We start from the raw sequence: 12,333 nt of genomic DNA on the forward strand, positions 1-12,333 counted from the left end.
ACCACGTGACAGGTACAACTTGGAACCTGAGCCCGGTTACCATAGTGATGAACCGCAAGGTCAGCGTGCCGCAATGCCTGCTGGGATGATGTCATATTAAATTAAACGTCGCCCCTTCTCGGTAATCCTCGCTGCTCTCGTCAGATATACTCGTTGCCCTTATTTGGTTCGGTAATGTCCGAGGGCCTACGTAGATTCCCGAAGGGCCGACTACGTCAGTTGTTTTCATCGCTTTCATTCATAATGGCGGGAATTTTGTTGTCCCTTCCGTGACCTGAAGTAGTTTGCTTCAGCCTCGCGCCGTCGCCTCCGGTCGCGACCCGTTGTCTCGATTTGTAGCCACAGACAGCCCAGAAGGCGGCACGCAATTACAGCACTCTAACCGGTGAGGTACAAGCAATACGGAGCGTTAGAAATTAACGGTTTTATTTTGGACGATTTTTGCAAATTTTGTGTGGGATGCCTCGACACATCTCTACTATCGTGCCACGTCGTAGAAAAGAAAGAAAACATCCAGACCTCGATACCACAAAAAAGTCAATATAAAAACATCATGCATTGACCAGGACTCTCGTCGTTAACTTTTTAACCCGTAATCATCATAAACTGTGCTTTTGAGTTTTGTAAGGGGATACGCGATCACGAGTGTAGCATGGCGTAGTGGGGAGGGGGGCGGTGTGTATTTCCACTCCAGTTGGAGTACATGTAACATTTATATTGTTCTTTAATAGCTTCGGTGTCTGTCTCAGTGTCTGTGTGTGTGTGCCTGTCTGTGAGTATTTGTGAAATCCACAAGGATAATGATTAATATGAACACAACATTGAAATATTATTCAGGTAAATCCAAATATTCATAATTTATCATACATCCTCTGCTGCTATTTTTTGTTATTTGTGGGATCTAAGCAGTATGGGTGAGGGGGTGAAGTCTGCCATCTCCGAACAGCGTTTTGCATGAAGTTGTTAGATATTAGATATGTACATGTATTTGTAATATTCTGCTAGTCGAGTGAGCCAATCTAAGTTCCAACTTCCTAGTGAAATGTTTGTTTTCATTTTCTAAAAATGCAAATATTATACCAAACCACAAACATACACATCCATTCATCATAAGTCATAATTCATGTACGTCTGAGTACATATAGAACGTTATACACAAAAAAGCAAACAAAGGAAATGCCAACTTTCTAAAGTTGAGGAATGCAACTGAAGCCTCAGCTCGGACAAATATAACACAGACATAACAACAACAGTTCATCAACACTAACAATAATAACAGCAACAATTCACCATTCCCAATATATTGAAAATATTGCACCAAGACCACCTTACTGACACTAACATGGTAGCTTGTAGGTTGTACAATACTTTGCCTATTTTGGGTCCAAACATACTTTTTTCGACTTACAAGAGCCTCAGACATGCACGGCTACACAGGAACACAGGGCCATGCTATGATAGCCACTGGCTGCCAGCCAGGCGTAGAAGCCCTAAGTAAAGGCTGTGCACTTCTGAGCTGGATAATGATACAAGATCACAGAGAAAGGGTCAATCTTTTTTAACAAGTTTGTTCAGTGCAAAGCCAGGGAGACCGCTTCTGGGCACTGAACTAATGCTCACTGAAGCAACATCTCTTCTCCTTAAGTCAGAAACATCAAGATTTAGACAAGCTTGAATTACTAACCCAGTAGGAGAAGCACTGGGTTACTTACGAATCGAAGGCTGCTCGTGAAATTCCCTACCCCATTTAGCTGGATTGTTTTGATCCACACACACGGAAAATTAAAGGACCCCTACTCTTTTTATATGTGTATACATATAGTGGGTTCTTAAACTTACTCGAGGTGTGGCTTTCCTCAAACACGAGCGTCCTATTTGAGGGATGCCCCTAACCAAAGCTAGGCACTCATTTTCACCTGAGTGAAGTGAGAAAAGTCATGTACATATAGAGTCCCTTTCCCAAGGGAACAACATCAGTGGTGTCAGGGGATTCGAACCTGGGACTACTGGGTTCTGGGCCAAGTGCCTGTTACTCTACATTACCCTACAGTCTTTTGGGATTACGGACCTAAAGGTATTATGGTGCACTAGTATACAACATATAATGTTAAGTGTCTGAAAAAGAATTAAATATTCGTTGTATTGCAGTAGCTTCAGCAAGGTTTGTAACTAGGTTTTTGTGACATTTTACTTTATCGTATGTTTTTTCTGTGCACCTAAATTTCTAGGTTAGGTACACCTATTGGCAAAGATAAATTTTGAGCCCTGTGTGCGATGTATAAAACATTTCAAATGTCGTTTCGTCATTAGGATAAAAGATTACCCATTTATCCAGACTTATCCCTCAGTTTCTTACACCTTACATTTTAGTGTAACAGGCCACCAGGCCCACCACGATATATTTTGTGACTATCTTGCTGAATTAGCCCCACCCTTTACGCATATTTTTCAACTAGCGTAATGGTACTTTCCAAAAATTTATTTCTGATAATGTGAAAAATGTTGACATAATCCTCCAAACTGACAAAAATCCTTCTAAATACATGAGGTCTAAAAGGAATTACAAATGTAAGTCCCACCCATGGGTAACCCTTATGATAATGCAAACTTTTTACCGTGCATTTTCAAAGTTGTTGGAAGGAGCAAGCCCCCAGATTGGTCACTTTGCTACCTTGCGATTACCATTATGCATGCTTAAAAAAAATCCTGGCAGAACCCTGACACTAATATACTTCAGTTCGATGTCTATGTGCTGAAAACATGTGAGATCCGGTTGCAATGAATTACAGTTTCCAAACAAAACATGATACAGGGTCAGTCAACAGACTGTCACGAAATAAAGACCTGTTTGTTTGTAAATCAAGATACTACTGTATATAACACCTGTCAGGTGCCACAACACAATACTTCTCCACATCGGCACTGTTGTACGGTGTCGATGCGTAAAAAGATCCAACAATACGAGACAGTCGAGGGTCGTAACGCGACACCTATAAGTAGTAGCTCGCCGAGGGCCTGGGGGCGTGTTTGACGCCGGCACGCTAAGCAGGTGTTTGGTCTGCGTATGAGATTTCAGGAGGATTGCAGCTCCCCAAGGTGGGGAGATTTCCCGCCTAATATGGGCTGGCGTCAGGACGGCTAGGCACCTGCGCCCAGGTGATCACCCCTAGTCTAGAATTTGGGTGCCAAAAGCTGGAAAAAAATTGCTTAATGATTCCATTTGTATGAACTTCTTTACCTTTTTTCTGATATTTTATCACATTTCAAGTGTTTATCTATGGTTGAAATACCACATGTATGTATGTATGTATGTATTATTTGTTGAACTAGTCAGGTACTCCAGATCGGAACAAAGCCAATATCACATTACCAGCCCTTTTTGATCCACCAAAAGCTGGAAATATTCTCTGGCAAAAACTTTGCTTAATGTTTGCAATAGATTCTTGAACTCTTTTGGTGTCCTATCACATTTCGAGTGTTTATCTACAGTTGAAACAATGTGTAGCCCTATGGGGGTGCCAAAAGCTGGAAATACTCCCTGGCAAAAAAACTTGCTCACTGTTTCCATCTGTATGAAAACTTACTTCTGTAATTTTATCACATTTCAAGTGTTAATCTATGGTTGAAATACCACCAGTACATAATTGTGTTGAACTAGATCTAGACCAGTACTCCAGGACAAAACAAAGTCGATATGTAAACAAATGCAATGTTTTATTTGCGTTTGTATCATGACACAACAAGGTCACCTTGTGGTTAGGGTTGTTGACTCATCACAACCTTAGATTTTTTTAATAGTATACTGCCTTTATGACTCACTTGTAACTCGAGATTATGTAATAACCTTTTGAACCATCTGATCTCCAATGCGAGTTGTAATGATACGCAAAATTGTAATCCTTAGATCTACATGCATACTCTGTAATGGGAAAAATGATATTTATGACAAAGACATATGACATGGGTGTGTTGTCCTCAGTTCGAAGTGACTTTCTCAACAAAAAGTCATTAATTTTCAAACTCAAATTATCTGCCTGTAGAATTGTACACATTTGAGCTGTTATTGTTGTTACCTTCTTTTTTCTGCAGATCAAAGGTTTGCATAATTTATCATCCATCCCTCCAACACACTTTTTGAAAAGAATAGGGGATGATCCGGTGTGGTAATGGCTAAAAAATAGGGAACATGCATTGCGTTTCTGTCAGCTAGAGGAAAAAGCATCACGCTTCACCTCAGTTGTGGATGACTGTTTTACATCTACAGCACTGTACATGTATCTTTAATAGACCCCTTTCCAAATACCGCGGCCATTTTGAATCCAGGGCGCGCGCACGTGATTCGAGCGCGGGAAAAGTGAAGACCCGGTAAGTCCACACGCTAGCGGTAAGGCGTTCCCAATAGAAACCAGCATTGAGTCATCTTCGGCGGCGAGATGTTCTCCTCCTCGGTGAAATCCATCGATATATTTGCATGGCACAAGTAGATGATATTGTTGTGGAGACTTGGACTAGATATCGGCCAGTAAAATTGTGAATTTCTGCTACTTTTCCATAGTTTCTGCCGGGATGTTGAACGCGCGCTACAGTGATAAAATGCTGATATGTTTACACCGCGTGCTTGTAATTTCCCTAATAATGTTAGCTAAAGTCGAGAAAAATCCCACAAAACATACACTTTTCGGATCATTTTAGCTTCGTTTAGGTATGAATATAACTCTTGAGCCTTTTGGCTGTTGTGACAATGCCAACATAATCTTGAAATTACGTTCGTTTGAGGGAGGGTCGTGTTTTCTGTGCAGCGTTACATCGACTTCGCTCAGCAATATTTGACATTTCCGCTGAATGCAATCCCACACACACAAAAAACGTGAAAATATAGGCCTAGGCTTGAGTTCAATGTCCTTAAATATGGCAGCATTCCGGCGGCTTTTTGACGATCTTTTCGGATGCCAAGTATTTAGGCTTGAGGACTCCAAGTACGTGAGTGAAGGTGTGTTTTCCATTCTATCTGACGTTTCTTTAAATCTTTTTGCGCGGCAATATTTCAGATATCTGTTGGCCGGATGGAACCCAAAAAACGTTAAATAATATTGACTTGAGGACTGAAGGACCTCCGGCCGATATTTTTCCTTTTGTTGTGGGGTTTCATCCTGTGGAAATCTAAAATATTTCCGCAAAAAGTAATGTAATGTAATGAAACGCTACAAAGAAAACACGCCCCTGCTTCACTCACGAACTTCATCAAGCTAATCTTGGCACTGAAATATTGTTAAAGTCAAAGGAGCCACCGAAGTTCCGTCAAATTTTTATACTCGCAAAGCCCTCAAACCTATATTTTCACGCTTCTGTAATATCATCCGACGGAAATTAAGATATTACGGCGCAAAGTGAAAACACTCCATCTTCACTCACGTACTTTAGGTTTTGATATTTCAGAAAACTCGTCAAAAGAAGCCGCCGAAATTCTGCTAAATTCCCCCCAAAAATTACCTTTAGCTCAAGCCTACATTTTTAGGTCTTTTTTTGTGGGATTGCATTCAGCGGAAATGTCAAATATCGCTTGCGGAGCGATGTAACAAGAGAGAGAGGAAAAGCTAGACAGAAAAGAAAGAAAGGCTAGACAGAAACACGACGCGCGTTTTCCCAGGGGAAGTCACAACCGGTAAAATTCTGTATATTTCTATCTAAGTAGCTATAAGGATTCCAGCCCGAAAAGTGTATGCTTTACGGGGTTTTTCTCGACTTGTGAGTGAAGCAGGGGGCGTGTTTTCTTTGTAGCGTTTTATTACATCACTTTTTAGGGAAATATCTTAGATTTCCACAGGATGAAACCCCACAACAAAAGGAAAAATATCGGCCGGAGGTCCTTCAGTCCTCAAGTCAATATTATTTAACGTTTTTTGGGTTCCATCCGGCCAACAGATATCTGAAATATTGCCGCGAAACGTCAGATAGAATGGAAAACACACCTTCACTCACGTACTTGGAGTCCTCAAGCCTAAATTCTTGGCATCCGAAAAGATCGTCAAAAAGCCGCCGGAATGCTGCCAAATTTGTACCCAAAAGGACATTGAACTCAAGTCTATATTTTCACGTCTTTTTTTTTTTGTGGGATTGCATTCAACGGAAATGTCAAATATTGCTGAGCGAAGTCGATGTAACGCTGCACAGAAAACAAAACCCTCCCTCAAACTAACGTAATTTCAAGATGATGTTGGCATTGTCACAACAGCCAAAAGGCTCAAGAGTTATATTCATACCTAAACGAAGCTAAAATGATCCGAAAAGTGTATGTTTTGTGGGATTTTTCTCGACTTTAGCTAACATTATTAGGGAAACTACAAGCACGCGGTGTAAACATATTAGCATTCTATCACTGTAGCGCGCGTTCAACATCCCGGCAGAAACTATGGAAAAGTAGCAGAAATTCACAATTTCACTGGCCGATATCTAGTCCAAGTGTCCACAACAATATCATCTACTTGTGCCATGCAAATATATCGATGGATTTCACCGAGGAGGAGAACATCTCGCCGCCGAAGATGACTCAACGCTGGTTTCTATTGGGAACGCCTTACCGCTGGCGTGTGTACTTACCGGGTCTTCACTATTCCCGCGCTCGAATCACGTGCGCGCGCCCTGGATTCAAAATGGCCGCGGTATTTGGAAAGGGGTCTATTATGCATAATCTACATAAAATTTAGTTGATTATCTAATTGGTCCTGACACTGGACCTCATTATAATCAGCTAATTAAAAAACATTGTAATTGTGTTTCGATACACAATATATTGATTAGGTTTGCTACATTTTGCTCAACATGTACTTGTAGATGACTCACACTCACAGCGAGTTCTAATGTTCAGCTGGACTGTTCTATCTGGGGATAGGGGGTGTTTTTGAGGCTGAATGTTCTCTTTTTTTAACCAGTCAGTGAAATAAATGCTAAATCGCAGCATTCATGAAGCAAAATGACTTAACACACAGGACAAAGTATACCAAGCAATACATTCTATATTTTTGCTCTCTCATATAATGTCCTCTTTTTAAAAGACAATGATTTTGAACACTTCTGATATTTCATCAAGCAAAGACAAAATTTGCTTTTTTGATTCAAATCTTTTTTTTTGTTGCCAGTACAACAATTTTTATTCATCGTCTGTTTAAACAGTGGTCATAACAAGTAGATGCGCGTAAAACCTTTACTTACTCCAAATCCGTTAGTGTTTGCTCAATAAATTGTCTGAATATTGACACAGCTCATGATTTTTTGATGTAGCTGATTAACGCCCTTCAGGTTGTGAAATTAGGCTTTTGCCGAACCTTTGTGTTTAACAGACAGGAGATGGGTGCCATGGGACGGGTGGGTCGTGTAGACTAGCCATGTCTGCAGGTCCAGACACAGGGAATAACAGGGATGGGGGAGGCTGGAGACACATACATCACATGTCTGGGACTGGTTCAGCTGAACCAATTCAGTTGTCTGGTTGCTGTCAGTTTATATTATGAAATTTCATTTCAAGAATTTTCAATTTTTTTTCAATTTTCAATTTTTTTTCAATTTTTTCAAATTTTATGAAATTTTCATTTCATTTTATGAAATTTTCTAACCAAGTGAAAACTAGAGCAAGAAATGCAGTCGTTAGACCCTGTTCATACCAGGATTGGTGAATCTGTATATGTGTCTATAGTATATGGCCAGTACAACCGCCCTTCGGGAAAAACGAAAAGCATAATCAGCTAGATTTGTGATTCACCCAAGCACAGGGATTGAGCCCAATTTGCAATTCTGGGACTTGTTTCAGCTTTTCCAATTCAGTTCTCTGGTTACGGTCATATTTTAGCCCTAGTAAGAATCAGAGCGAGAAATTATCAACCCCGTTTATACCAGGATTGGCCAATTCTTTTATATAAGCCATCCTGCACATGAGATTCAAGTATTTTTTTTTCAAATTGTAGTGTCAAAATTATAATTCCAGCTCAAATGATAAATAAAGCAAACTTTTCGACTTTCCTTTTAGATGTATGGTTGGCTGATTAACTCAATTAACAGGTGGTGCCTTTTGCAGTCTGTTACAGATTCATCGGCATTATGAATGTGGCGACGTCTGGATCCAGAAGCGCGATGAATGTGACGTCGTCTGGATCTCGCTCGACCGCGGGATTGTCTAGCAGCCTGTCGAGGCCCACGGACCAGTCGATGTCTGCACGGTCGACCCTCCCCCCATCCCAGGAGGACAGCCTGTCCAGCAATGATGTGGTTCACAACGCACACAGGGTGCAACAGCAAGGCTTCACCTCGGAATCTGACCAGACAGAGGTTAGAACAATTGTCGTCAATTGATCAATGAACTAACCAACCAACCAACCAATCAATCAATTTCATATAGGAAAGTGCTTTGCTATTAGCTAAATACATGTAAACTCTTGTTTGGGAAAAGAAATTAACATCTTTCCAGCTTTCTTCCTCTTTCAGCTCAGGGATGGCAACTGAAGCTGAGCACACATGTACAGGTCTGCATTTTGCAATAGAACAGCCAGAGGTCCCCCTCTGCAGTCAGTAGCTCACAGTGGTTGGGACAAGTGTCTTGAAAATGATCAGTCAGAGTACTAGCATTATCAAACAAGGTCATTCTGGACCTTCTCCCTCAGTTTCTTCTGGTAGCCTTCAAATTGGCACGGTAGCCTTGTCGACTCTGAGGTACTCAGAGTTTGAATCCCTGACAGGTCCCGATGTTGTGCCCTTGGGAAAGGCACTTTACACCAGTTTCCTCACTCGGCTCAGGTGTATATGAGTACCTAGCTTTAACTAGGGATGTCCCCCGGATAGTCTAGACCCGGTGTGTTATGCCTTTATGCAAACAAACCAATACAAGCAAAGTTTAGGAAATTTTCTGGAGTTGTTTTTATTTAGGAACATTTTCTAAAAAAAAAAAGTCATCCCTAGAAAGACGAGCTCTTTAATTTTGTGGATATGAAAACGCAATGCTAACAGAGAATTTTTTGGTTTGCAGACATACCTGAGTGTTGTGTGGCATGCGGGAACCCTGGGGTTGGCATACTTCAGCACAGAAACAAGCTACGTCTACATGATGATGGACACTGCAGAAACTGAAGACTTTCAGCTACTCAGACAGGGTTAGTAGAATAGTTCTGTGTAATTTGTAAAGTTGGTTGTAAATCATCGATGAAGGTTAGACATCTAGGTAATAAGGTACGCCAAATAACAGTTACTAAAGCAAGTGGATAAAATTTTTCATGTCTGCAGGACTGTTTTAAAATTTTATCCAGCTGCTTGATAACTGTTTGGCGTAGTTTGTTATAAAACCCGTCAAATGTATCCTTAAAAAGAATTGTTCAACAATGCAGTGGCATTTTTTCTCCAAAAGCATTTGTATTATACAAACATCATGGTGATATCTTATGTTTATGTTACAGTCAATGGAGGAATGTTGTTTGTTTGTTGACAGTCAATATAATATATTGACCGTCAACAAATTATGATAACATAGAACCTAATATCAAACTAATTACCCATTCTGGTGATAAGCCTTTTAAGTTTTTAACCTTCTCCCTGCTGCCTAACTCTATAACCAACAGAGAATTGGGTGCTAAACAGCTACTTTAGTGTGCTAAAGGTTAATTATGCAAATTTTGTTCGTTATTGATAAAGAATTATGGTGTGAGTGGAATTCGCATTACGCCCCAGGCTAATGTAATCTAAGTGTGACAGCCCAGATTCCAATCACTGTGACGTTTAATTTTCTATTAGAGCGGTTTTCCCTCCAGGGACTCCTGCGATGAGTCATGTCTGCATGGGGTGGAAAATTAGGGATGATCATGTCAACACTGGGATGTCAGCGTCTTATTTATCAAATACTGTGAAATGTTTGCGACAATTTGATATCGCAGTAGGGGGAAAATGGAGTGTTTTTGGTTTTTTTATGTTTAACAAAAATTTTTGTTTCAAGTTCGTGGCGAAGAAGTCACAGTGAAAACTGTGAACATAAAACTGCTGGGATGACAGATTCTTATTGATCAAATAATACTTACTCTGGAACCATGCATAGTTATGTTCTTCATGTTATTTATTATAGAATGAGTTGTTTTCTAAGAGCCTACTTTCTGATTTGCACGCTTGCATCCATTGAAACCAACCCCCTGAAAACTCACCAGCTTGCCCTAATGAACTAGGTGGGCGGGTCATGATGATAAGGTTACCAGGCTGAGTGTGAGTCATCACTGGCTTCAGGGCTTGGAGAGCAAACCTGTGCCAGGAAGTTGGTAAACTTCTCAACTTACATATAGGTCAAGCTGAGGGGCGTGGCAGGGGCAGGGTTTTAAGTGTCAGGTCTGAGTCATAGCACTGTAAGTTCTTTTATTTTTGCAGTGACATAGTTTTACAGAAGGAGGGGAGTTGTGTCTTTCCTCGTGTTTTACTAGTAAGTTTGCGGTTGAAGCAATTACTGTACAGTAGTAATGTAATCAATGGGAATGCCTATTTTCAAGGTCATAATTTGACTACACAAAAATTGAAAAAAGAAAACCGTCACAAACATTTTGATATTTACGGTATTTTGTTTAGACCTTGTTCACACCGATTTGATAGCTTTGTCGTCTAAGACTTTTACAGAGAGTTGATAAACCAAAATGGAAATAAGGAAGACTCAGTTACAGTTCTACAACAGTTACTGTTGGTACCAAAAATATTAACATTTTGGCATTTATATGTGCCTAACATGATACATTGTAAAGTAACATTCTTGATATCTAAGTTTCATCATCTGCTTATTATATGTGTATGTGTGCAAAATATACTGTCCCAGTGACTTAATTTCTAGTACTGTAAATTTGGAAATGCTTGCGGTGGGCTTATTTTTGTGGTTTGCGCAGTGACCTCTCCACCGCGACATTATGACACTGCAAACATGCATTTCCATTGCATTACTCATACTGTACTGCAGAATTGTTTTCATCTCAAACTTGACATACATGTCCTGAAATACAAGTACTCATTTCCCCTCCTACTGCAAAGTTAAGTCTGGGTGAAAATAATTGATACAGTCAAAGTATCATACACTCACACATGAACTTTTCCAAGCGTTTATGATCATATAAGTAGTGTGAAATTAAATCCTGGTTTAAGTGATTAATAAAATGCATTTTACAGTATTATACAGTGATCTGTCACACATTAACTTTTCCAAGTGTTCATGATCATATAGCAAGTAGTGGATCAATTTATATAAGGTTGTTCATTTATTACTTTTTCTGTTCAGGACTGAGCTTTTGCAAAAAAATTAACCTTTACCACTCTGAAGTAGCCGTTTGGCACCCGATTCCCTACAGGTTACAGATTTAGGCAGCAGGGAGAAGGTTAAAGCCCATCCCCCTCTGCAGTGCCCTCCTGTACAAGTGTACCTAACACAAAGACTAATGTCTGAGGAATGTGGCTATGACTCATAGGAGTTCTGTGGTAATATTGTGATTGATAACCAGTGATAGCAGCTAACCGCATCTGTCACATTCATATTAACCATGTTCACCACTTCACTGATATAAACGCCTTTGTTAACCGTACATATAATTATCAACGTATTGATTTCACCATGAGTCATCAGCAAAAATAGCTAGCTACCTGTTAATACCTGATCATCGTTATAACATGCTGACCTTCAGAAAAAATATAGCCTTGTATGCAGGGCTGTCTCAAGCTTTTGATTTTTTTCCGTCCCACTCATTGTTTGGGGGTCCATATTGTTGATTTTCATTGTTAAATTTGTGATGTTGTATACAGTATAAAGCTTACAAAAATACATGTAGCTCTGCTAAGCGCCCCCTGGCAGACCATATAGAAACTGCAGGCAGAAACTCATGGCCACACACAGATAGATGTACATTTTACAGGCACGCTTTGGTATTAAACTTATTAATAAGCTCTTCTACATACATATGGTACATGTAATTCATTCCTGTCTTTTGTCCTGTCTGCAAATTGACTAGTACCCCATAGATGAATGTCATCTCTGCTGGAAAAAGAAAATTCCCTTTGGACTGATTTTGTAGAACAGGAAGATTTAATTCTCTTGCTTGGACAGTACCTTAATTGCATGCAGTCTGGGCAAATGCTGACAGAACAGGCTGATTGCTTTTATGTGTGTACGTGACATCCATACGTAACAACACTATCAATGTCACAGGCAAAGGCTGTCTTTTGGGGGGGATTAATCAAGCCAGAAAGGATTGAAGGGATCGAAATGCCACCTGCATACTGTACATGTAAAATTTCTGACTGACTGTGTGAGGTTAGTGCAGGTATTTTTGACTACATGTA

At 40.1% G+C, this 12,333-nt stretch overlaps 1 protein-coding gene across 1 annotated transcript in view; it reads left to right on the forward strand.

Annotated features, from left to right (window-relative positions):
• The window catches only part of LOC136445121 (mutS protein homolog 5-like), a 26,649-nt gene continuing 14,316 nt past the window's right edge, over positions 1–12,333 (forward strand). The window contains exons 1-3 of the mRNA XM_066442983.1: positions 1–385; positions 8,069–8,319; positions 9,014–9,137. Of these exons, the coding sequence (XP_066299080.1) occupies positions 8,092–8,319; positions 9,014–9,137 (352 nt within the window). The 5' untranslated portion in view covers positions 1–385; positions 8,069–8,091. The remainder of the gene's footprint in view (positions 386–8,068; positions 8,320–9,013; positions 9,138–12,333) is intronic.

The sequence above is a fragment of the Branchiostoma lanceolatum genome, chromosome 11 (genome assembly GCF_035083965.1).
Source record: "Branchiostoma lanceolatum isolate klBraLanc5 chromosome 11, klBraLanc5.hap2, whole genome shotgun sequence".
NCBI classification, from domain to species: Eukaryota; Metazoa; Chordata; class Leptocardii; order Amphioxiformes; family Branchiostomatidae; genus Branchiostoma; species Branchiostoma lanceolatum.